Source organism: Melospiza melodia, chromosome 5 (genome assembly GCF_035770615.1).
Source record: "Melospiza melodia melodia isolate bMelMel2 chromosome 5, bMelMel2.pri, whole genome shotgun sequence".
Classification (NCBI taxonomy): domain Eukaryota; kingdom Metazoa; phylum Chordata; class Aves; order Passeriformes; family Passerellidae; genus Melospiza; species Melospiza melodia.
The window spans coordinates 1,340,876-1,367,124 of NC_086198.1; the positions used below are offsets into that span (position 1 = coordinate 1,340,876).

The 26,249-nt window shown below is 37.7% G+C and overlaps 1 protein-coding gene across 7 annotated transcripts in view; it reads left to right on the forward strand.

The window, feature by feature from the left end:
• SLC7A2 (solute carrier family 7 member 2) overlaps window positions 1-26,249 on the forward strand; it is a 53,305-nt gene that overhangs the window by 16,285 nt on the left and 10,771 nt on the right. Inside the window, exons 1-8 of one of the 7 annotated variants that reach the window (XM_063155969.1) lie at window positions 6,992-7,064; window positions 10,536-10,592; window positions 16,571-16,961; window positions 18,179-18,334; window positions 21,257-21,422; window positions 21,775-21,911; window positions 22,563-22,785; window positions 25,239-25,378. In XM_063155969.1, coding sequence (XP_063012039.1) covers window positions 16,586-16,961; window positions 18,179-18,334; window positions 21,257-21,422; window positions 21,775-21,911; window positions 22,563-22,785; window positions 25,239-25,378 — 1,198 coding nt within the window. In that variant the 5' untranslated portion in view covers window positions 6,992-7,064; window positions 10,536-10,592; window positions 16,571-16,585. Of the gene's footprint in view, window positions 1-6,991; window positions 7,065-10,438; window positions 10,593-12,159; window positions 12,185-12,529; window positions 12,796-16,524; window positions 16,962-18,178; window positions 18,335-21,256; window positions 21,423-21,774; window positions 21,912-22,562; window positions 22,786-25,238; window positions 25,379-25,782; window positions 25,920-26,249 lie in introns of those variants that run through there. The other 6 variants (XM_063155972.1, XM_063155966.1, XM_063155967.1 and 3 more) reach the window with 6 other exon arrangements.

Sequence of the window (26,249 nt, forward strand, 5' to 3'; positions counted from 1 at the left end):
ATCTTCAAGGTTGTTTTTTTTTTTTTTTTTTACCTTTTGCTCTAGCCAGAAATTCTGCTGTGTATATAATGACAGATTTCTAAAACTATATTTGGCTAGCACAAAAAAACATGTCCAATTTGTGCACCACTGAAACTTTGCTAGGAAGTACACAGCTCCTCTTAATGCACAAAATTGCAAGGAGCTTTTTGTCCTTCAGATCCTTTTATCTAGACCCAGACTTCCTGCCTTGAATTTCCAAATTTCCATCCTATTTTGTTACTTCAATTAGAGCTTGTTATTTGTCTTTATACCAGATTGATAGCATTTAACAAGGACATTTTTTTCAAAATTACTATCACAGACCAAATAACCTGAAAGAATCATGTTGTTACAAATGCATGATGCATGGACTAATAATTCCTGCATTTTTGTTCTTTTTCCCCCCTCTGTACCAAAACATTGATAGATAATGTTTTCGGTAGTTCAGTAACAGATGCTGAACTCTAGATGGTTTGTTTGAGAAGGCTACATAGCATTTGCAAAACTGGAGGTATTTTGGTCTTTCAGCTTATTATTTTTAGATTTCAGTGGAAAAATGCTGAACAGCAGCAGTGATTTTCCTTCTGTTATCATCAAAGTATTTCTAAATTGTTTTTCTTCTAAGCACTAGAATTATGTTAGGGGCTCTTTTTGAGCCAAAACAAACAATTCTTACCATATAACTAGAAGCAATTTGAAACATTTTCAAGAATATTTTCATAGTGGAGCAATTACTGTAACTTAGTATTTTCCTATCTGATGAATCATGATTGAAGTAGGCAGAAAGTAATGGAAAATCGAACCTAGTATGTATGTGAAATGTGGAAAAAGGTCAAAAATGCAGGGAAATAAAAGAAAGTAGCTGGAAGTTATGAGAGTCTGATCACAAGGAACATTTGGTTCTTCTTAAGCCTCTTCAGCTGCTGGAAATTGAGATGCATGAGATATGCATGTGCATTGCTGGCTATGTTTCTAGGGACAGAAATAAGGATCAATAGTTGGACAAATACATGCCAAAGGGGCATTTTCTGAAGGCCAATAAAGAAATGCATAGGTGAGAAAGGGTCTTAGCCAAGGTATTCTCCATTGATTATCATTGAAACTAGCTAAGAAATTTTTTTAGATTAGGCATGAAGGATTTGACATTGATTATAATAATTGTATGAAACAAAATTAATTTCTGATTATCTGTTCCTGGTGTATAAAAATTAAAGATTCATGGTTTTATAATTTCCATGAGGAATATGTACTTACACTTCATGCCAATCTTTTTCTTCCCACTATGAAAATATGTATCATTTACAGGTGGTACTAACCAGTGATCAGGTTCAATAAAAATCAGTAGGTTGCTTAAATATTCCATCTAGTACTAGTAAGGGAAGTGGTGGCATTTTGAAATCAGAAGTAATTCCTATGACATTTTCCATTCAGTATTTTACCCCTTTGGGGTTGTATTCTAATTTATCTATGAAACAAGATACCTGATGTCCACAGCTTTTTGCAAGCAGCTGGTAAAATGAGATGTCAGATCTTTCCTGCCTGTGATTTCCTAGACCATTGCATTTCAACTGGCCCCTTGTTCTCTGGGTTTGGCCCTTGAGGCAGTGGCTCTGTCCTGGCCTCCTTTTTCTCCTGGGGCAGGTAAGGAATGGGCTGTGGCCAGACCCCTGCTCACACAGGTAGCCAGAACTGAATTTGCTGTTGTTGCTTCCAGAGCTCATGAGAAGTGAGCAAGCAGAATACTTTTACTCCAAAATTGTGATCCAGCCATAATAAAAGTATCTTTTTGTATATTAATAACTACTAGTAGTTCTACATGTAGTCTGCACTCATGAATACACACAAAGCCACATATACACAACAAGTGTGGAAGGATATCTCCTTGATGACAGCTACTCTACTTATTGCAGTGTCTGGACTTTTGAGGGCTTGACTTGTGCACTTGGAGTGGTTTTTTTAAACCAAATATATTTGGCTGTATTAGGATCTAGCACTCTATGGGATTTTCCCCATGAATTATTCACAGGGTGGCTGAGGATGAGGTTAATTTTTGTATTGATTTAGAAAAAGTGATTGATTTAGGAATAAATAAGGGGAGAAATACGTTGTTTCACTTAAATAAGTAAAAGATAAGAAGAAATATATGAACATACAATTGAAGAGCAAATATGAGTTACAAGTTGGTAACTAAATGGGCTTGATGTTCAGTATTGCTTATGTTCAGTACATCTCAGTTAAAAGAAGATGTTTGAGGGAATGATCTGTGTGATTTCCCCTGACCTTTTCAGTCCGACGTTGGTCATGCTACTCAGGATCATTGGATGTGGCAAGGGAAGAAAGTTACTGAGCAGAGGAGGTGGTATAGAATGTTTATTTAGGTGCTTTTTGTTTGCTGAAGATAGAAGAAAAAGTTATACATTTATGGGATCTTCTGTTGCCTCAACAGAATAAAACTGGAAAACTGTATTTCACCTGATCTTCATGTGGGAGAAGTAATGGCTGTCCCAAGAAGTTCCTATTTGCTACGTGACACAAATTACCCTGAAAGCACATTTTCTAGTATTTTACCAGTTCATCATCAGTTAGTACTGTATACTTATATTACTGTGGGCAACATTCATGTGGTTTGTTCCTCTGGGCTCTTTGGTAGTCAGTGAAGTAACTTTATAGGTAGAGTAAATGCAATTTAATGCTCAAATGACTTTTGATTTTTGTGAGTAGAACTGCCTCCTGATAAAACTGTGAAACTGCTAAACTGTTTGCTTTTTCAATACCTCCAGATGATTTGTATTGAAGATTAGGTTGCAAGTAAAGAACTATTGTGCTGGCTGGCTGGGAGTACAGAAACACACATGAACACCTGAGTTGGATTTTCTCTCAAATGTTTGTGCTATTCTGTATGTTGTTTATTATTTACATAACACCCATTGCTTTATGAACCAGTGGTTGTGCTTCCTCAGTTCTCTGCTGAAATGATTCTCCTGTTATTGCTGAACCTGGATTTATTCCAAGAGGTCTGGTTTCTTCAGGCAGACTTGCCAATGTCTCTGTCTTCCTAGGTTACGTAAAATCTGCATGGATCTAAAAGCAGGTCTTCATCACAATTATGCAAGTGTCATGCATAGCTGTAATTTGATCAAAATACAATAGATACTTCTTTCCTAATGGAAGTTCACAGAGGGTTTTTGATGTACCCTCAGAAGATGTCGATTGAGGGTATGCTGTGTTATGTTGCATCGTGGAGCTGTGCAGCCTGTTCAGGAGGCTCTCTGGAAAGCCTGTTAGGGTCACTTGCTGTACCTATTGCTAAACGGCCCTGGAAATCTGTCAGCACGATCTCAGTGGGCACCTGTCGAGGTCAGTACCGGCTTTTGCCGTGTTTTGAAGTGTTAGTCATGTTCTGCTTGTGAGATGTTACATGCAGTCAAGCTGTCTATTGACTTACTTAAAAAATACTGAGAAATTTGAAAGTCTTTTCAAAATATTACCCAGTTGAAGGTTGTAATGTTCTTCCAGCTCTGTTCCTGAGGCATTAAATGTAGTGGTGCTATTTAAAGCCAAGAATGAGAAGGGAATGCTCTGGCATTAGTTATCTCAGTTATAAATCATGATAGATGTTTGGATTTATGTGATCTTTATATGTAGAGTATATATTGAGAATGTCTGTCTAGAGCAGCCACATTTAATGTCAAAGGGTAGTGCTCTGTAACAGAGTTTCTGTAGTGACTTTGCAGGGACTCATTGTTCTGGAGATTTCATATTTGAAGTAAGCGGTGTTTGATTTTGCGGGGTGCAGAAAGTACCTGCGAGGAATCCGGGCTTGGTTTTAACAGCAGTAACTTCAGACCACAGAATGCTGTTTAATGCTTCTGGGATTAAGCATTGCAGAGGCAGTTTATTTATATCGTGTGAAGTAACTCTTTATGTTGCTTTGTATTGTTCTGATGTATAAACCTAAAATAAATCACAGCAGTGCACTTAGCAGACATGTTATGCCTGGTGTGTGTGATGTGTGGCAGTGGTGCTGGGCATATTGCAGTTCCATTTTCACACAGAATGGAAGCAAACTCTGATTTAATATTTAAAGTCCAGTACAGATCTGGTGAAGAATCCTAATTTAAATACTTAGCCATTATTTCATAGTAATATTTGGTTTCAAAGGAGATTTTTCAAAACTTTTATGCAAGAATCTCCTAAATTAATTCTTACTGCCTTTGGCTTAAGATAAAAGAAATATGGAATATAAATAATGTGCATCTAATTCTTGGATTTCTATAAGCAAAAGAAAGCAAACTTAAGTTTCAAAAACTCTTATTTTTGAACTCTTGGCCAATAATAATAACAATAACAATAATAATACTTCATTTTAGACATTGCATTATGAAAAAGTTGTGCCATCTTGATTAGACCTAGATTTTTCTTGGGTTTTTAAACTATTTGAGATGGCATCTTTTCCATGTGCTTTAAAAACTTATATAGAAACTAGATGTGTAATAGGAATTCCCTTCTTTCCTCTGCTCCATGATATTTTTGTAAGTGAGGCCATTTCTGTGATTTCTTTTAGTCTTAAATTATATATATTCAGCTTTTCTTTCTCCTCCACTCGCTCTTGTTCCTTTCTTGGCCCCCACAGAAAATAAGGAGAAAGGCCACTTTTTAATACATATGAAATTGAGTTACTTTAAAGGGTTTTCAGTAACTCAGCACAGAATATCAATTGCACTGCCTTTTAAAACAGAAAGACCCACTGGAAGCCATTAGTGTGTGGTCAGATGGGCTGAGAGGGATGGGAGTGGACAGCCCCAGCTGAGTAGGAGCCCCTGGAGCTGGTGCTGCCCAAGCCATCAAACCAGCCAGCTGAGCTTGGGTAGGGAGGAGAGAGAAGTGAGCTGAATCATGAGTTCTTTGCTTAATTTCCACTCTTGCACCATGAAATTAGGCTGGTTTTTGGGCTTTTTAACTCCCCTCTGGAAGTGCCCAGGAGCACACAGGCAAAGCCATTTAAAAATACAGATTCTACAGACATTCCAGAAGCCACCTCAGGGCTTTATGCAACCGAAAGGATTCTCACTATTTCTACTTTAAAACCAGTTTCTAAGTCCCTTTAAAGAATCACCAGCTTTTGTGCAAATCAGTAAAATTTTCATCACGGAAATGTTTGGGACTTAAATTGGATCCTGCAGTCATTGTGTATCTTTCCTAACATCACTGAAAAAAATATTCCAGGACTATATTTGTAAATACATCTCAACTAATTTTTCAGAGTTTTATATTTTTGATTCTGTCAGGTTTTCAGTAGAACAGAATAGAGGGAATTGATCTTATTTAACTTTCTGAGAGGCTTTTGCTTGTGTCTTACACAAGAGGCTGTTACTGAAAACTTGGTAACCATGGGGTGAAAGGTAAAGCTCTGTTACTGATTAAAAAGAGTAAGTGAAAAAAGCAACCTTCATGTCATTTTCCAGAAGGGAAAGTGATTGTTAAGTAGGAATGGAATTAATAGAAATTTTCTGGATGAAACTGTTTTTTAATAGGAAAAAAATGGTCATTTAAGATAGTAACTGGAAAGATTTCCCTTTTTGATACAGGGAAAATGATAATTTTTAGCCTTTCCAGTTGAAAAACTTTTAAAGAAAAGTAAAAACAAAACCAGAAAAAACCACCAAACAAACCAACAACAACAACAAAAAAAAAACTCCTGATAAAACAAACAACCAACCAAAACCCCTCACCGACATTCCAGCAATAGAACATCCAAGTAAACTGAGGAAAGAGATTGATTGGCTGGGGTGAAAAACAGTAAGTCAGAGGAAGTCCTATATTGCAGAAGGATTGGTTAATTCAGGTCATGATGAAAGTGATAACTAGAACAGGGTGATCTTGAAAAGCACAAATGAAGCACATTCAAAACAACTGAAAAATTATCTCTGTACATGATAATACAACTTTTAATAATTAATAAGCCAGAGCCTCATTATTTGGGTAAAAAAGTTTGCTATTTTGTCTTTTTTGACATTAAGTACTACTTTTAAATGTCAGTTGAATTTCCATAGGCTGGGATGATTTCTATGAAGTGCCTGGTTACCAACCTAAGTGGCCTTTAGATGTGCAATCCCACGTTTGGCTCAAACATGGATGTTGTCAGAAACTGAATACTTTTTTTTCTTTTAACGTTTGCTTCAGTCCAATATGTTGTAATTTCTAATAGGCTTGTAAAAAAAAAAGCAGAGTAAGATGTTACCCAATAGCTTACACTGCAAAAAATCAACCGTGCCTTAATAGTTTGTTTTCTGTTAGATCTTTGTCCTTGCTCTTATTGAAATCCCCTTTGTAACCTCCTGCCTCTGAGGGAGAAGTGTCCTCATGCTTCAGCTGGCTGGGGGTGCCTTCTGCTCCTGCCCAAGCTGCAATGTGGAGCTGCATCTGACACACCTTTCCCAGGTGTCCAGGGAGATGCAAACAAAATCATTTCAGTTTTGGCAAGACATGGCATCATAGTTTATTTTCAATTACAGATCAAGTCTTAGTTCTAAATTTGATTTTCTTGGTTTTTCTTTGTATATATTACAAACTTTTAAATCTAAATTTCCTATCTATATTTATCCTGCATTCAAGGTCAAAAAAGGGTGTGGGGATTTTTTTTATAGAAAGTATGGCTTTAAATAGATACTTTCCTTCTCAAAAAATCTGATTTTAGACTTAAGGGACAGCACTGTGAGTCAACACTACAAAAATTTCCTTTAGACCCCTGGGAATATTTGGAATTCAGTAAATGGCAGCTAGTAGCTGTTCGGGACATGCTTAATATTAGGTTAAATTACTCATTCCTGGATTAGAAAATAACTGCAATTTGTGCTAATGTAGCCCTTCTTCCTGCTACATATGAAATGATGTATGATTTCAGGTTTATTCTTCCTGCCTGGATTAGTCTACTAGTATGTGTTTTCTTTTTTATAAATTTCTTTTACAGAAATTCAGGATTTGATGTATTTTCCTAAGCAGAAACTGAAAAAAGAATTATTAAAGAAAAGTTGAGGGACTTGGTAAGTGATAATTTTATTTTAATCTGTACAATATTTTGTAGGAACTAGTTTCAGTAATCTGCTTAAACCATGAGAAGCAATCTAAAATAAAAATATTTTTATTTTAATAAATAGGAAGTCCTTTAAAAAGTGTTGAATTGTAATTTATTCTCTTTAGAAATGATCCTGTCATAATGTTATAGAGACAGCCTACACTACCTTTGAGCTTTATAAACATTTTTTCTCTCTTGAACGTTTATGATCATCTTGTGTAGATTAGCACACAGATTGCACTGGATTTTTATTTTCAGAACCACAAGTCAGAACCACTAAAATGTAATTACTTTATCTTGAAAAGATTCTTTCTGGCTACTTGATGAATCCTCTTATGCATACCAGTACATCTTCTCATAACCCATCAGAGCTGCACAAAGTGTACAAAACATGTTGTGTTTCTTTTTCATTGTGCATGACAAGAGTTGAGTTTGTTACAGTTGGTTGCAAAGTGGAGAGATTGCCATGGTTCACTGAGGCCTGGGCCTGCAAGCACTTTTGTTCATGTTTAACTTTGGCGAGTGACATGGGCGAGCACATGGATGTGCGTGTGCACAGTTAGCACCTCTGGTTATGTAAAACTCCACGGCCCCTAGCTGTGAGGCTGTGTCTGTGAGACGAGTCAGAATCAACAACAGAGCAGCTTTTAATCACTCTGTCACTTGGGCATCTGAGAACTCTGTTTCCGTTTGCGCAAGACTTTCAAAAATATTTGTTTGGGGGTTTTTTGTAAAATTAAAATCCCCCAAGTGTGAATTTCTGTGTAACTGTATAAAAATATACTCGAAGGGAAAGTCTTAAAAGGAGACTTTCATAGGAAAATAAAAAAAAATAGTTTTGTCCTTCAGATAATTCCCTCTAATGTGGCCAACTGCTTCCTGGCAAGAAGAGAACTCCTGATCAACTTTTTAATGCCAAGAATGTGCTACAAAAGTCCTTGGGGTATGTAAAGCAGAGACCTCTTGGATGAGGCTGTTTAGATTCATCCAAGGGATATAGTTTCTGAGCAGAAAAGTCAGAACTTAATGTTGTTGGTCCAAACACAGCTGGATTTGTAACTGGAAGGAAGCTGGGAGCCACAAAGTGGATCTACCACAGCTCTTTCCTGGAGAGAAACAGCAATGTCCTGTGATAGAGAAGCTGGGTATGCTACACAGGAAGCTGCCTCCAGACAGCACTGTCTGCTCAGTCTTGCCCAAAGAGCAGCACGTCTGCTGAGCATCCTTCACTGATCCCCCACTAGACCCAGCCCTTTAGGATCATCTCTCTCATGCTGCTTTGTCACACACCCTCAGCCACACGGATACACCTCTCAGCTGAATCTACAAAAATGACCTTTCCTGGGTGGCAACATGATAGTTTTAAGCATGTGTTACTGAAAACACACCCAAAACTATGCCTGAGTGTCTGTCCATGGGACCTTTGGTCCAAACACTGCGTAATGGGGATGTACTGATCTACCCCCAGTGCTCTAGGTCGAGGTGGCACAGATAAAAAAAGTAAACCAGAAATAAAGCAAACCACTTTATTTCAGAAAGAGGAAAAAAAAGTAAACCAGAAATAAAGTAAACCACTTTATTTCACAGCCAGAGTGCTCTCTGCCTCTTGACTGCGAGTCAGGAGGCGCTTAGGTTTGAGTGCCTTTAGCTTCTTTGTGCTGCTGTTCTCAGGATTAAGTTTTAGAAAGTTAGATAAACCAAAGCAGCCCAGTCCTGTCATTGTAATGATCCATAAGTGTAGTGGTGCTACCAGGGATGAATTGTTATCACAGATAGGAGATAAGCAGCAAAGGGCAAAAATATAAGAGGCAAAGATAAGAGATAGGAGGCAAAGGGCAAAAACTGATGCACAGGAAGTTCTAGCTAAATATGAGGAAGAAGTTCTTTACTGTGCAGGTGACTAGAGCATTGTCAGAGATTGCTCAGAGAGATTCAGAGTCTTCTTCACTGGAGACATTCAAGAACCATCTGAGTAATTCCTGAGTCACTCAAGGACTTGTTAGAGAGAGCTAGTTTGATAAAAAAAGGATATTGCCTAGATATTGTCACAGGTCAGAGTAATGTTCCTTAAAAGTGATTGTCATGCATTTCTGCACAAGAAACCTAATCTGTAGCATAACTTCTTGTTCTATCTTCTGACTGTGTATTAGCTGTGAAAGAGATAAAGTTCATCTTTAACAAGGATGAGGCCAACATGAGGAGAAGCATTAGCATGGTCATCAGCAGACCTTCAGCAAAAAAGACCTTTTCTCTTAATTTGTTTTTGCCTGTCAGAAGATAATTGGCTTGGGTAACATAAGTTGGACTCCTGGTCTTGAAACACAGCCCATCCTTGTGAAGCAAACTTTCTTGGATGCATTTCTCCTTGGATTTTGGAGAGTTGAGGAAAGCTTGTATTCTTCCCTTGTGTGTCGCTGCAGGAAGTAGGGCTATTCATGAAGCAAAAAATGCTCTGCTTCTGGAGCATTGGCAGACTTACACTAAGGGAAAAGTAAAAGCTGAGAGAAAGTTGCAGCTGGCTGCTACACAATGTGTTTTTCTACCTATTTTCCTAGGAAAGACCTTTTAATGATGAGAAGCATAGCACTTTTCTCTGCAAGGTTTATGTTATGTTAGCTGAACAAAAATGAAGTGATTGAAACATGAGTGTTTAGAAGGAAACAATATGATGTGAACAATACTGGCTGGAAATACTACTACAATGTTTAGATTGGGGTTGTCTGCCATTGGAAGTAATAAAAATAGGGCTGTAAATTATATATTGGGGTTTGGTTTATTGTGGAAGCTAATTTTTAAGAAATTCAGATTTATTTATTGGTTGTGTCACAGGAATGTTTGACTTGTTCTAAGTCCAGTCTTCAGCATTTTTAATTTCAAGCCATATAAAGGAGAAGATCATCTATGGTACATCTACCCCAGTTCAACAGAATGGGCTCTAACCCATCCCTGTAAATATACTGCCTTCTGTGTTCCTTCTAGCCACAGCAATACTTTCAAAATTACATATATTCATCTAAAATTTACTCAGGTCTCACAACATTGCAAATCATCCTTCAATATGCTTCAAAACCAGTTTGCTTTTCACAAGGGCAATGGAAGGGTGTCATAGTGGGATTTCCCCATGCATTTCCTTCAGGATGTGTGACTAGTTTCCCTGACATAGGCATTTTAAATGCAGGGAATGGCATTCTAGTTGGGTTTTGTGCACTGAAAACATGACGAGTGGACAGGATTTATCCGAACGCCAGTGAGATTCCCTCCTTCCCTCCCTGCCTCTTGGCTGGGCAAATAGCTGGCCAGCTTGCAGCCCTCCAATCACCTGGGCAGCCAAGCCTCCCCACCCCTCAGGGCTCAGGGCTCCCACACCGTCCGCAGCTGCCTTTCAAAGCCAGTCTTTTAATAAAATCACTTCAAGTCATTACTCTTCTGTTTATGACAGCAGGAGTTCGGGACTAAGAGGAGCAGAAGTTTGCCCAGCAGAAGCTCTCTGAATCAGGTTAGTAATGACGTTTACTGCTGAAAGAAGTAACCTGAAAGCAGCCTAGGTTATCTTAGAAAACCCTGCCTTTAACATATGTGCTGTTTGAGTAGCAAGAGCTGTGGTATGCAGTTTGTTTACATTACAGCATTATTCTGTCTTTGGTGAAAACTCTGTGTTAATATATAGAAGATGCAGTTATATTTTCCTTCCCAGTCTGCCAGAAGGTGTTTCTGCTTTTTGAATGATAAAACTTGCTTTGCTTTTACCTTTCATGCATCTTATACTTCTGTTACAGGTGCTGCTTTCCAATTTTATGGTTTATTATTGAAATATGATACTTTAAATATTTCAAGCTGTTAGGAGTTTTATCAAAGTCTTGAGCACCACATGAATTTTCAGGACACTTGCAGTAACATAATGTATTGCCTGTGCATGTGTGTACACACACAAGTCATAGATTATACCTAGTTTTGCTTCATCTCTGTGTTATTTTACTTGCGTTATTTCACAAGACCTTGCTTGCATCTATTATTGCACAAGACCTAATAAATGTAGTACTGCAATTTTGAATAATGCTACATGTACTTAATAGGAAAAAATGCATAAACTTTTACAGGTTCTTTAGGAAAAATGAGACTGAAAAAATATGCTAAATTTATCTGTATTAACCAGTACATATTTATATTTTCCCATTTTCTATATGTTACAAACTTATTGGAGTATTTTATCATTAATTAGTATGCTGTTTAACATGTTTAACTACTGCATCTAAAATTAGTAGTATATTATATAATACTAGCTCAACAGAATAGTTTTGAGTAAAATATCTTTATTTTATTTTGGCTTCAAAAATCATTAAACATAAATCTCAACAGTACTAAAACTTTCGGAGGTTTCGTATTGCTTTATAACATTAGCTTTCCATATGCGATTTTTTTGGTTTTTTATTAAAAATTTTAATGGAAAAATTTATGGGAAAAGTTGAATGGCAACTGCAGCAAAACTTTGGATTTTCCCATATGTAGCTGGGGTTTAATGTGTACTAACTTAAACTATGTATGAGACAATCAAATTAAAATTTTATTTTAATGGAAATAAAATTATTGGCACATGATGGAAGTTACCTTTTTTTTGCTCCAATATCCACATATTTTTTAATTTTTGTGTGGAATAGGAGGTTAGATTGGATTTTTTTTAACATGAAAAATACTTTGCAGAAATGTTAAATTTTGTATGACTTGGGAGCAGTCAAAGCAGGTTTAAATATTAATACAATCTTTTCAGGTAGAGACTTTGTCCCTTGTGTTTTTAGTTACACATTTTTTGACACCAAATATTTCCTGACAGAAGAGGGCTGACAACAGATGATGATTAAATGTTCCTGATCATCCACCTGAACAAAGAGCTGATATGAATTGTAAGGCCGAACTTGTCTTCTTGGACTGGAATTCAGATGTGTAGCAGACAAGCATTAAAATTACCTGTTTTACAGTTGACCAGGAGAGGCTGAAATTAAGATGATTTTATCAGCAGATGCTGTAGAGAAAAAAATAACCAAGACAATAAAGAGCAAAAGGGTTTGGAGAAATACCTGCTTATTTATTCAGGTACTCTGACAAATACTATGGATGTCCACTAGACATAAGAAAGTTTTGTTTTGTTTTATCCTCTCCCTGTTAGATAAATCTATCGAGTTCCTTTCCTGTCTAAATTATGTCCTACTCTCCTCCTTGCTGTATCTTTGCTGAGGGTGATTGAAGGGGTCACACTAACCAGTACTGTGGATAGCTGAGCAGTTCTCTCTAGGAATTCCTTCAAGGAAGGAGGAGTTTCCATAAAGGCCGGTCATTGGTCCTCAAGGCTAAGGCAGTTGAACTGAGCCTTGCCTTTTTGGAAGGGCTGTTGGAGGTGTATTCGGTGTTTACAGCGTAACCTGTAGCTAAATTAAAACTTGGTCCAAAGAGCCTTCAGGAGCTGGTGAGCCAGCAGACGGGAGCCAGAGAGCTGCCAGCTCGGCTGTGTGCAGCAGCAGGAGCGTGCCCGCGTCAGGAGCAGACTTCACAGCTTTGTGAGGTGAAACAAAGCGAAACTTGCTGTGCTTGTGGCGCTGCGCTCTCTGCAAAGCAGACTTCAAAGAGGAGCCTAGCACAGTCTGGATTGCATGAGACACTAATCAGGCTGTCTCCACGCTTTAATTAGAAATAACTGCATACTGTTGGTGAGTTCAAGGGATTTTCCTTTGTGGTTTCTTCTCACTCATTGCCTATTTTTAAACTTTCTATAAGGTAAGGATTCAATATTTTTTCTGTTTAAACTGCATGAACAGCACAGCTCACCCTGACTGGTGGTCCTTGCAGCCTACATGCCTAACACTGCTGTTCAAAGGCAGGCAGGTATCCAACTCTGCTCCAGGAAATGTAGGACAGGTGCGCAAGAGATGCCTCAGAAGCACTCACTTCCTCCTTGACTGATTACCCAGTGAAGTTATCAAAACCCCCTTTCCCAAGCAGTCACATATGCCTTCCCAGGAAGGCTCAGAGCAGAGCCGGTGCTCTGAATGTGCAGCACATTTAGCAGAGGCCAAGGCCAGCGCTGGCAGAGATCACAGCAGTGGAGGCCAAGATGAAGCAGAGCCCACAGTCATGTGCTAGGATGAGGCACAGTGGGGCTGCGGCAGGGAAAGGAGGAAGAATAAAGGAGCAGATAGGAAAATACTGAAACCTGCTAGTCAAAAAGTAGGAGAGATAATTTTTAATATGCTCATTTACCCTACTTCATTTTTCTCTCTGCCATAAAGATCAGCAGAGAAGAAAACTGCTATTTGTCCGACTCAGAAAGATCTGTAGGTCTGCAGGAATAAGACCTCATATAAGAAGAGTGTGTGGTGGCAGTCAGTATAAGCTTGTCTAGGACAATGCTGCCACCAAAAGGCACACCCAGCTGTTACCTTCTTTGCTCCTGTAGGTTTGTATTTTAGCATGAGATGTCTCTGCCTCAGTGTTCTGATAAACTGCTTGTGAGCACACATCAGCAGTGAGCCATTGCCCAGGCTGTTCTCGTGCAGGGGTAATGCATTAAAGGATCTGCTTTACAAGAGACACCTCAGAAAAACATTACACTTGTCAGTTATTTCTGAGGACACTTGTCACCTTGTAGCTGTGTCATTTGGTCCTGTGTGAAGCCAAATATCTTTGTAAGATATTCATCAGTTCTTCCTGCTGCGCTGTCTTATCAAGTATGAAGTCTTGAAATGTCTCAGCCAAATCTGAAAGGGGGCCATGCCTGAGGTACAGTGCTGGACTTGGCACACAGCAACAGAAGTTGTGAAGCAGGGTTCAGGCATTTTTTGCTATGAATTTAGGCATACTAAGTGTAGGAAACTGGAAGATGCGCTGGATTCCACTGGTTATTGTAAAAGGACATGTGTTTGTCAAGTCCATGTTAGGATGGATATACTTAGAGAAGTTTGCCATGCACAAGGTGTTATTTTTTCCTCTACTGACACCAAGTTTGTATACTGAACTTTGTCTTTGTTTGTGCTCCAGTTTCTAAAGGCTGAAGAAGAAAGGCTGGGTTTCTGTCAGAAGAAGTGTCTTTATTGGCTTGTGACTAGCTAGAACTAGCCTCCTTCCTCTCCCCAGGAAGCAGAAATCAGAAGCAGAAAAACTCCTCCTATTTTGCCATAGAGATTCCTTCTCAGCAGAGAAAAGCATAATATCCAGAGGTATTAGCATATAATAGCAGAGATAACCATTATATAATATCACTTACTGGCCACTGCAGTAAATGGCTGTACAGTTTTCAGGACTTCTTGTCCCAAAGGCAGAGAAGCAAAACAAGCTGAAATGCCATTTGAATAACAACAAATTCCTTAGTAGTCTGAGAACAAGATCTGCCAGAATATTTTTTCATGTTAATGACTTATGAAATTAAATATTATATGGTGGGGAGGCAGAAATAATTCCTTTAAAAATGCTGTGTTTCTGCAACATTGAAATTGCTAAGGTGAAGGGCATGTAGTCACAAGAGCGTTGCTGCCTCTCACATGGGCTGCAGACTAGTAAGCATATTAATATAACATCCTAAGTGTTTGCTACAGCTTCAGAACTGTAGAGGGGAAAAAAGTGGCCTCAAAATATTTGTCCAAGTACAGCCCAGGAAAAGTAAACCTAGCCATGTAGGAGAGAAGTGCCTCAGCCTCAGGCCCAAAGAAAGGCTGCTCTCCCTGAAGAGCTCGGGAGACACAGCAGGGAATTTTGCCTGAACAGTTCAATGCTAATTCCTTTAGAAGATGTGGATGTAGGCTGACATGAATATCATTGGAGTTCTGTAACTGGTGAGGTTTTCATAGTGGGTGAGTCTGCGTACCATGGGCAGATTCTTGTCTCTGGTGTGCTGAAAGGACTGCCTAATTGCAGCAGAGCTTTGGAAACTTGCCTGTCTGCCTCCTCCCACTGTCCTGGGCCACCTATCACTTTTCTAAGGGGATTAAGCATCACTATCCACAGCTATTCAATTCCATTCACTACCCTTTGTCAAATTCCCTTTACTTAAAAGGGAATCGAGACCTTTTTTCTTAAGGGTGCTCTTTGAAGGCAGAAGTGGCATGTTTGAGTGTTCTTGGGGAGCTATTACATATATAGGGTGAAAATGTTCTTTCTCTTCTCTGGTGACTTTTTTCCCCAAGCAATCTTATATAGAGATGGCAGAGTTCCTGGTACTCTCTGCTTCTGACTCTCTGTTTTAGGATCAAGCACTGGTAATTGAGCTATCCATCTTCATACGGAGTCCTCGCTGTTAGTGGATTGAGCTAGTGTGAGTAAAAATGCCCTTTAGTCTTCTAGGAAACTGATATAGACCAGGAAGAAATAAACCAGCAGAATAGATTTGTCTAAATTAAATAGATTTTCAGTTCCCAGGAGGGTTCCACATAACAAATCAAGAGCAGAGTGTAGATATTTATGGTATGAGTTGCAAAGACAAACATTGGTTTGGGAAGATGACAGATGGTCATACCAAACTCTTAGCCATCAATGATACAATTCAAACAAATACATGAAGATAGAACTTGTACATTAGTATTGCCTCCTTAAATTATTATTTTCTATGGGATGCCCATGGCATCCCTCCCAAGCAAATGCTTTGGACCCTGAGTGACCATTTGTTTTAGTTGGGAAGCTGGATTACTGCTGCTCCTAGCAGGCACCCATGTCACAAGCCAGAGAGGCACTGCCCACCTGCTGGCCTCCAGGACCGGGTTGGTCACAGAATTCCAGCTTGTGTGCTAGAGCTGATCACATTCCCCACTGTGACGGGCACTGAGAATATTGAACAACTGCAGCTGGCATGGGATGAATGGTTAGCCCATCAGGTTTTGTTAGATGATTATTAGGCAGAGGTGTGGAAGATTTCTTGTAAGGATAATTAGATCTGAGAAACTTTGCTGGTATGTGAGAGAGTAGAAACACTATTTTAATCTGCTTTCAAGCAGTTCTTACTGAGGCAGTTCTAAAGGCAAAAGCTATGTATTTGAAGACAAAAGGATATTGAATTGGTGCTCTCAGAATAATGTGTTTTAAACTTTCACTGTTTATAGTCTTAGTTTTAGATCCTCAAACCCCTTATTTATGTTGTTGATCCTTATCATAAAAGGCTCTATGATATATGAGATAATAGTCTGTGTCTGTTTTAGGAGTGGCCATTAGCAGGTAATTATAAACAATTTGTTCTTTTTTACAGCAATGTAATAAACCTAAGAATAATGGATCTCTTTCCCAGGGGACATAAGTGTTACATATAAAATTAGGAAAAGTGTATCCCTAATTTGTTTTCGGGGGAAAAAGCACCTGCCGTCTTATCTAATGTCACAAAACAGTGTGAATATATTAGTTAGTAGATGTGATTAATGTTCTTCATGCAAATACTTTTTCCCACTGTTTTTCACCAGAGTCTGCACTACCTTTTGCATTCTGGAATAATTTCCCTTATTTCAGAGCTCTACATCCACCATGTTGCCCTGTGGAACGGCTCTGTCCTTCATTCGGTGTCTGGTGCGCAAGAAGAACATCGGTGGTGAGAGTCTCGAGGACACCAAGCTGTGCCGATGCTTATCAACGCTGGACCTGATAGCCCTGGGAGTAGGGAGCACCCTTGGTGCTGGTGTTTATGTGCTTGCTGGAGAAGTGGCCAAATCTGATTCTGGACCTAGCATCATTGTTTCTTTCCTCATTGCTGCCGTTGCGTCTGTGATGGCAGGTCTCTGCTACGCCGAGTTTGGCGCTCGTGTCCCCAAGACTGGTTCTGCGTATTTGTACACTTACGTTACAGTAGGTGAACTGTGGGCCTTTATCACTGGCTGGAACCTCGTTTTATCCTACATCATAGGTAAGCTAAACAGCAAACACCGCTCCCAGGGGTTTCTGAGACAGCAGATAAAAGATACAGACTTAGGGCTCTTTTTCTTTTCTGTCTCTACACTTAGCTGCTCTTTCTTTTTAGTCTTGTTGAGATGAAATAACCAAAATATTTGATCAGGTTATTTCCTTCTGTGCATCACCATTGCAGGCAGGTTTTTTGCAAGATATTTTTGTAACAGTGTGACGTATGAAGCACATACTTTGTATGAAGATTGTGTCAGGCAATGCTGTGATGATGCACAAGAATAAACAAGATTTATTTGCCATCTTTGGTCAGCAAAAATAATTTCAGTAAAACCAATAAATTTTTTTTTTAAGTATATACAGCAAGGACATTTACAGGGACTCCACTATAGTATCTTACAGGAAATTCATGATGTTAAAGTACTAACTTGCTACATTGTGCTAATTAATTGCCGTCCTATCAGGTAATCCCATAAAACACAAAGTTGACGAGAGTTGAATAAAATAAATACTTATGTGGCACATAGTCAAACATCTATTTCAGTGCTTCAGCAGAGATAACATTTTTGGATTTCAGAATTATTTCTTCTGGAGAAATGTGTTCTGAAGTTCCATTATATTGTGTATGAACTAGCTTTAGATGTGTACCTACAGGATGGTTGTTCAAATCATAACAAAACTGATGTTCCCCAGTATTGTATTAAAATGTATTTCCTGAGAGGAGAGTTATACAAATAAGATTGTATTTGGCCGTGCACTCTTTGCCACAGGAGTGTTTAATTTTAAATACAGACTCTCGTGCCATATGTCTTGCTAGTTAATTGTTTTTGCTTTACTTACAGGTGGGCAAACTTTCCTTTATGTTCTTTCTTAAAGTGCTTTCTTATGTTACTTTTTATTATTTCACATCTGTCATGGAAATTAGAAATAGCTTGAAATAAGCTTCATCCAGGATCAGGCATAAATGACAAAGAAATAATTTCTGTCATTTTATCAATATTTGGGAATAAACAAGGAAAAAAAATTTGTAAATTTTGGTTCTAGGAAAACTTTTTACCATTTAACAAGCAAAATTCTTAAACATTCAAATTCTTCAGCAAAACAAACATCACAGGCTCTGCTTTTTAAAATACAAGTAGCAACAGACTTAGTTTTGTTTCCTTTTAGTAGAAGTAGCTGTATCCCACTGAAAAAGCCTAAACATGCATATGTTTTATGAAGGTACATCAAGTGTAGCAAGAGCCTGGAGTGGCACCTTTGATGAACTTCTTGGAAAACGGATTGGTCATTTCTTCAGTGCCTACTTCAAAATGAATTACTCTGGGCTAGCAGAGTATCCTGACTTCTTTGCTGTACTCCTTATATTACTTTTATCAGGTAAGAAAATATATGGCTTAATTTATGGTGGTTGTGATATTTTACAGTTAAAAGTGCTAAATTGTAGGGTTTTGCACTGGAAATACCTTAAGGAAGTTCAGTGCCATATTTTGTACTGGCACAATGGCTCTGTGAATTACATGTATATAACCAAATTTTCATATACACCCTCTTCTCTTGAAACTGAGGTATGAACTAATCACTTGTTCGTACTTTTTTCAATGAAACCCATTCTAGAGGTTTATGGTAACAGGAAAATTACAGAGTTCTCAGTGTTTTCATGGCTCTGTCACCAGTAAATGCCTCTGGAGTGGCCTGGAGGTTAAGCTCTGTAGTTTGGTGATGTGGTCTCCTTAAATTATATATCATGCATGTAGTGAGCATTGGTAAGGGGGTTTTTCAACCTAAATTGTTCACTTTTTTGGTATAAAATAAAGTTGCCCTTTTTAAGTGTCCAGTTGTTTATCCTAGAGTTTGTTGACCTAAAGGGCACCCCGAGGTACTTATATGGACCAACAGACCAGTTTGAAACCTGAGTAAACCTCTCCTGTCTACTATTCTAAGTGCTATTTTTGTCTTTACTCATGTATCATGCTTTTAAATCACAAACCCTGACACTAGCTACCTCCTATTTGAGGGATCAGAAAGCTCAAAAATACTTCAACTTATTTCCATGTTTGTGTTTAGCAATTATTTACCATATAGAAATGTTCCTACTGCCTCTGGGAGTGAAGGAAGCAGGAAGTGTATTCTAAAGTGTGCAGTTTGTTTTCAGGCAATACTAGAAGCACTCCAGTATTCAGTAGAGGTCTTACCCATATCTCATATATTTGTCATGTTCAGTCTCTCTTTGGATTAAGCCAAAGCAGAAGCTTTTCTTCTCTGGAAAGTGAAAATAAGTTATATGTATATAACCTGTTCTCTTGTTCTGAGTGGGATTTTCTGGCACAGGGAAACATTTCTGTTCTACCTGCTGCTAGAATGAATGACCAGTGCATGTGAAGATTTATTAGGTCTCTGTACATAAAATAATAGCTTCCTATACTTAGGAAGATCTGGGAGTTGACTTGGTTTAGTCCAGCATCCTGCCACATTTGTGGCTAAGAATTGCCTGTAGGACCACTTCAGACCCTTGTGTCCTCAGGAGGGTTGGGAATGAATGTGGAATACAACTGGAGCAGACCTTTCAGTTCTACCTCTTCCAAATAAAGGAGACAAAAATTAACACCCTGAAAAGCAGAGCACTGAAACTCACAAACCAAACTATACAGTCCTAGTTTAGATGCTGACATCTTTCATGTTTTCTCCATTGCCATTGCTGCTTCAGAACATAAGAATTAGAGGTTCTTGAAAAAAGGGGAAATGTTTCCCCTGGTGTTCATCACTGCTACTGAGTTTTCATTTGCATCCTGTCTTTTCATCCCTACCATCATTCTTGCTTCATTCCTTTCCTATTTTTGCTGCAAATTGCCTCTCCAGGTGTCTGTGATCAGAAGCCAAACCCTCAGTGACTGAACTGGGTGGAATTCCCCACTGCTGAAAGGAGGGAAGTGGGGATGGCTCGGGACTGTGTAGGCTGAGCATGATACAGTAATTGGATTGTGAGCAGTGTAAAGCTGAGTCATAGGAGTAGCAGGTGATGTTTCACAGGAAAGGTTATGTGCTAAGCATGAGGAGGAGTACACAGAAATCTCTGGGGTTTGGGTTTTTTTGGTTTTGTTCGGGTTTTTTGTGTGTTTTTTTTTTTTTTTTTGGTTTTATTTGTTTAATTTTGGAGGGTTTTGGGTTTATTTTTTGTGTGGAGTTTGGGTTTTTTTGTTCTATTTTGGTTTGGCTTTTTTGATAATGCAAGGACTATAAAAATGCACAAACTATGATTCACACTGCATTAGGCTGATTGAGACACTGCCTTTTTGGGAAAAACTGAGCTGAAGAAAGCATACATCTATTTCAATAAAAATGTCATTGATGAAGAAAACCTGAGCAGCTCATAATTTCTGTGTTCTGATAAGATAGCAAATATCTCATTAAAGGAGTCAGAAACCTTTTGGACATTATTTTGAGAGGCTTAAAATTTTCAGACTTAATCTCTAAATAATGAGGGATAGTATGTATGTGATATTAGTGGAAATGCTTAGAGTGCAAAGGATCTGTGGAAACTTTCCAATTGTATTTAGTTTTTCCTGATCTGCTTACTGCCTTTTCCATTAAATTGCTAACACTCTAGCACTTAAAATTGTTTGAAATCTAATGATAAAGTAGAATCCTGATGGAATAACTTTCAGATTGTTTAAATGTCCTACTCTGTAATCTAAAGCTATGTGTGTGTATGTTGTATCTGACTCTTTCCTAGAATCTCTGTGCATCAGTGTTACAAACATGAGGTGTGCAATTCTTTTAAAGCTGCTATTAATGAACTAGGAAGCACACTCTGATGGGTGTGCCCTGAAAAATGTAGAGTCAATCAGTCATATTGTTAATTTAATAATTCTGCTTCTTTTCTTAATCTAACAGATAATTCTTCTGAAAGGAATATATTCTACCAATCTGTTTTTACAAAGTATAGTATTCTTGTAGCTACTTTTACTCCATGGCATAAAACAGAGATATGGATTGGCATCTCTGAGAAGTTAAAAGTAGCCATTGCTAAAAATACTTTTAAATACTTAAAGAAGAAGCTTTCTCTTTTGTGGTTTCCAATATATTTGCCTATTTCCATGCTGTTAAAGAGTCTAGCAAGTTTGTGATAATGCTTTTTTTAAAGTCTGGTGGGTGATTTTTTTTAGTATTATTCACAGTACTTGCATATACATATACACGCACACACACATGCACACACTACTTTCACATGTATCCCTTCTTTAAATGCCATTTTATTAGTTAATGGGCCATTCACATCTACAAAATATTTTTATTTTACAGGTCTTTTGTCTTTTGGAGTAAAAGAGTCTGCATGGGTGAATAGAATTTTCACTGCTATTAACATCTTGGTCTTGGTCTTCGTTATTATTTCTGGTTTTGTGAAAGGTGAAGTTGACAACTGGAAGAAAAGTGAAGAATATCTCAGAAACTTTACTGCAGTAACAGAGTAATTTTTAAAAATCTATTTACTTTCTCATATTCCAAGCAGTTTCGTCTTACACATGCTTTATTATAATAAACACTATTAGTGTTTGAATATGTTTTATCACAAACTTCAAAGTAAGTAAGATGATAGTTACTTGATTCAGACATTCTTCCTCTTGCTGTTATTCTTCTCTTTCTTACAAGCTTGGACATAAAAATGTCATCTCATGCAGTTTTGTAAAGCAGACCTCTGTTATGGTGAGAACATTTAAACATTTTTTTTAGAGTTTTAGGGTAGGAGGGTGCATGTATTTATCCTACCAATAATGAGGGGGGGAAAAATTATCTTTCTGCTGTATTTTTGTCCTTTATAGGAACCGCTCATCCTATGAAAACGTGACAAGTATATATGGGAGTGGTGGCTTTATGCCTTATGGTTTCACAGGAACATTGGCTGGTGCTGCAACCTGTTTTTATGCTTTTGTTGGATTTGACTGCATTGCAACAACTGGTATAGTATTTATATGTGTGTGTATATATGTTTAACGGGATATTTTTGCAAAAAAAAACAACCAAAGAACCACAAAAAATATAATACTCAGTCTACTCTTCTTACTTTGCTTTCTTCCAAAGCTCTTTCAGTCAATGTAGATTGAGTCTAAGTTCTTTCCTGAACGTGGCTGTCTTTCTGGTAAGAAGGAGGAGCTTCATTTTATTTCATTCCAGTTCTAAAGAAATGATTGCTGCTTTCTAAGTCTGAAAAGTGCTTAGTATATTTTTCTGCTCAAATAATGTTAATCACCTGCTCACTTTTACAGTTCTCTGATAAAAGGTGTCTTTCCCAATGCGTGATAGGGAATGAGTATATTGAGTACATTGAAAGTGTAGGTAAATAACTAAAAATTATGGGCTTGGAATACTCTGCATATAAAATATATTTTATGGCTTTTAATTTACCACTATTTTAACGCTATTTCTGACAACAAAATACTGAGTTCTGTTCTGTCTCAGTTTATTTTACTCAGGTTTTTAAAACTTCTATTACAGATCTGATTCCCATGACTTAGATTAACAAGTGATTTGTCTTTGATGTTGTCTCTAAAAGCTGAAGGGGAAAAATAATACAAATTTTTGGTGGGGCATTTTCTTTTCCTTTTTTCAGGAGAAGAGGTCAGGAATCCTCAGAAAGCCATACCCATAGGAATTGTGGTGTCCCTACTCGTCTGCTTCATGGCCTATTGCTTGGTTTCAGCTGCACTGACACTTATGATGCCATACTATCTCCTAGATGAGAAAAGTCCTCTGCCAGTAGCATTTGAATATGTTGGATGGGGTCCTGCTAAATACGTTGTAGCAGTGGGATCCCTCTGTGCTTTGTCTACAAGGTAAAGACATTGAAATACTAATTCTGTTGGGAGAAGCTGATTAATAATATGTTACATTTGTATGTATGTTCGTGTGTTCACTTTGAAGGCTCAGTCCATGCAAAGAATTAACAATAAGTATTATAAGCAAGTATTAAACTTAAGCAGGTCTAGTTGACAGTAGCTGTGTTAATTTGGGCTCCTTTTTTTCTAAACTGTACTGTTATTGAACTCTACCTCTTTGGTAGAAGCTTATTACACCTATTTTTTTTTTAATGTATAAGTATTTTCAAACATATGACCTGCAAGTTATCTTTATTAACTGACAAAGTAAATCTCCCCCATTTTTCCTTTTTTTGCTGTCCATTCCCAGTGACTCAGCAACTTTATGGGCTCTGTGTATTTGCAGGCAAAATTGAAGACATGATTAACTAGCTCCACTCCTCATCTTCATTGCCTGTCTCTGTTTTCCTCCAGCAGCCAGTCTGTCTTCTGACATCATCCCTTCCTGTGGTTTCTGTGTGGGTATTTGAGATGTAGACTATAGCTGTGAAAATATTATAATTTAATCTCCATTGTGAATGTACCTTAACATATTATTTTGATTAAAAATATCAGGGAAGGCACAATATATATTAGTATGTGTTCAAATATATTACACCCCAATTTTAATATGATACAAACACTTTAATAAAATAGAAAATTGCTTGATACTTGAATTTAGGGATAGAAAAATGCTGATGCCAATATTTTACCATAATTTATGTAGGAAAGGAGTAATTTCCATGACCTTCAATGGTAAGAGCACTTGCTGCCTTTCCACAAAGGAAAACAAGTTCCCTGTGGAAGCACCAACAGTAACAGCACTCCAACATAACCCTGCAGGCATTAGCCTGAATATGAGTTTGTTGACTGTGGGCATTGCTTTAAGGAAAAAGAACATTTAGATGCAGGAGAGAATAAGAAACATGAAGTAGTTCCAGAAGGACACTAAAAGAAATGTAGGACTGACTGAGGAATGTCACAGTTACACAGTTCATCCTGGGATTATTTTTGTTATTTTCTATATATTTGTCATGGTCCCCTCAGGTTGGAGGGTTTCATTGATTTTTTTTTTTTTCTTTACATTGATAAATAGTAGAAGTTATATACAAAAAACCAGAATAAAGAAATTAATACTGGAAAACAAAGTGAACTGAGATGGTAAGAAATTTTTAGAAATTTGAACTGTCAGTCTCTTTTTCCAATGTATTCTGAAGAATTATATGTACTCCTGTGGAGAGATTAATCTTTCAATCTGTTGACTGATGTTAGTCTAGAACAAAACAAAAGAAACTATTTCATGCTCCTCAGTTTAGGGGTACAATGAAGAAAAGACATTGGGATGAATTACTTTTGGTGTCCTGTTACTGTGCTATGTCATGAACTTGTTTGCCAGGTAAAGATGTTTGTTAATACTGCCATTATGTATGCAAATGTACATAAAGAAGGGTAGGATAAATGAACCTTACAAAGCTGAAACAACAAAAAACTTCTGGAATTTTTTGGAATGTACCTTCTTTGTGGAAGGTACAGTTATACATCAAAATCAGTTCGTTTGCAATAAAACTTCTCTCCTGTCCACCCTTAATACTTATGTCCCACAAGGATTACTGGATGTACCTAGCACCTGTGGCATGTAAGAGCTGTGCCTTCTTTAAGTGATATAGTTGCTTCTCTAAAGTAAGAAAGCAAACCCTTCACCTGGTCAAAAACTTGTGTGCTTGCTGCAGAGGTTATACTGGCTATGATTTTGCCTTTTTTTTCTTAATTAAAAGTATTTCTCTTTGAGGGAAAGAAACCACCTAATTTAAGAAGTATGTTTAAAAGCTTCAAGTTATCAATAGTTTAAAAGCTTTATGTGTTCTAATAACATCTAAATTAATTAGCTTTACTTCTTCCAAAAGAAAGTCTTAATGCAGCTTGCCTAGAGGTGCTTTAATCGAAAGAATTAATCTGCCCAAGTACTCTTGTATGGTGCTCACTTTGGATTACTTTAATCAGCAGGCTTACGTGGAAATATAGAATGTAAGGGATGCTGCTTATGCTTATTTATTTGCTGCTGCTGACTGACAGACTTTCTCCAGGAATACTAAAGCTTAATTGCATAGTTAGTGTGATCTGGAACGTGTTCCTGGTCCATTAATACCCCAGAACTATGGTGATGGGAAGAGAGTTATCTTGCTAATCTGGATTCTGTCTGATGAAGCAATTTTATTACCTAAATTAATATAATAATAAATCAACTGTGCAGTTAAAAAAACCTATTTGTGTCTGATCTGTAATACCTTGGGCTATGGGACTTTCTGGTTTTGTCTTACAACCATACATTTTGTTTCTATACATGCCATTAATTAACATTTTTTATCTTATCCATGAATACAACTCTGCATGAATTGTGTTTGCCATGTTGCATGTGTTTGCTTTTTACTCAGTCTTCTTGGATCCATTTTCCCAATACCACGTGTAATCTATGCTATGGCGAAGGATGGGTTGCTTTTCAAATGTCTAGCTCAAATCAATTCCAAAACGAAGACCCCACTAGTTGCTACTCTATCGTCTGGTGCAGTAGCAGGTGAGACTAAGAGCTGATCCTTGTAAAGAAAGGTGCACTGCTAAACACGTTGAATATATGGAAATAAACCGCTGTTGTGCAGCTTTGACTTGCTTTGGACTGAAATGATCAAATCTGCTTGTTGCTAGGTAAAGTAGTCTACCAGTAAAATTTTTTCTACCTCAGATTTTCACTTGTTGGTTTATTCAAGTGCTTTCAAAGCCTAGGGTCAAAATAAACAGTAACCCAAAACCAAGAACATCAGTCGACCAAACTAAATCCTAAGAGCAGCAACACAGAGCCTAAGCAAAACTATACCTAAACCCATTAACTCCTCCAAACTTTCTTTTTGTGTAGTTGAGTTTACCAGGAAAGCATTGTGCTTTGAATAATCTGTACTTGAACTATACATTTTTCTGTTCTAGTCTTCTCGGCTCTATGTTCCCTTTGCCCCGAATTCTGTTTGCCATGGCACGTGATGGTTTACTCTTTAGTTTTCTTGCCAAAGTGAATAAGAGGCAGGCACCAGTTTCTGCCACCTTGACAGCAGGGGTCATCTCTGGTAAGCTCTCAAAGGCCGTTTTACTTCAAACTGAGATTTAAACCCTCTATGCACGTGCATGGTACTTCATATTTTTGAAAAGGGCTACTTGTTAACTTCCCTTGCATGTACAATGGGAAAAAAATTACTGAGTAATCAACGGGTGTAAGAACTCCAGATCAAGCCAATCATGGTGGTGGTGATGGCCTTAATGCCACAGAATTCAATTTTTTTTTTTTAATATTAACCCCCATATGGTGAATAAGCTTGTTACTTAATCTGAGTCCCTTAGGCTGATGCTCTACTGACAGGGCTTCCTTGTCTGATGTAGACCTAATATATTTATCCTAT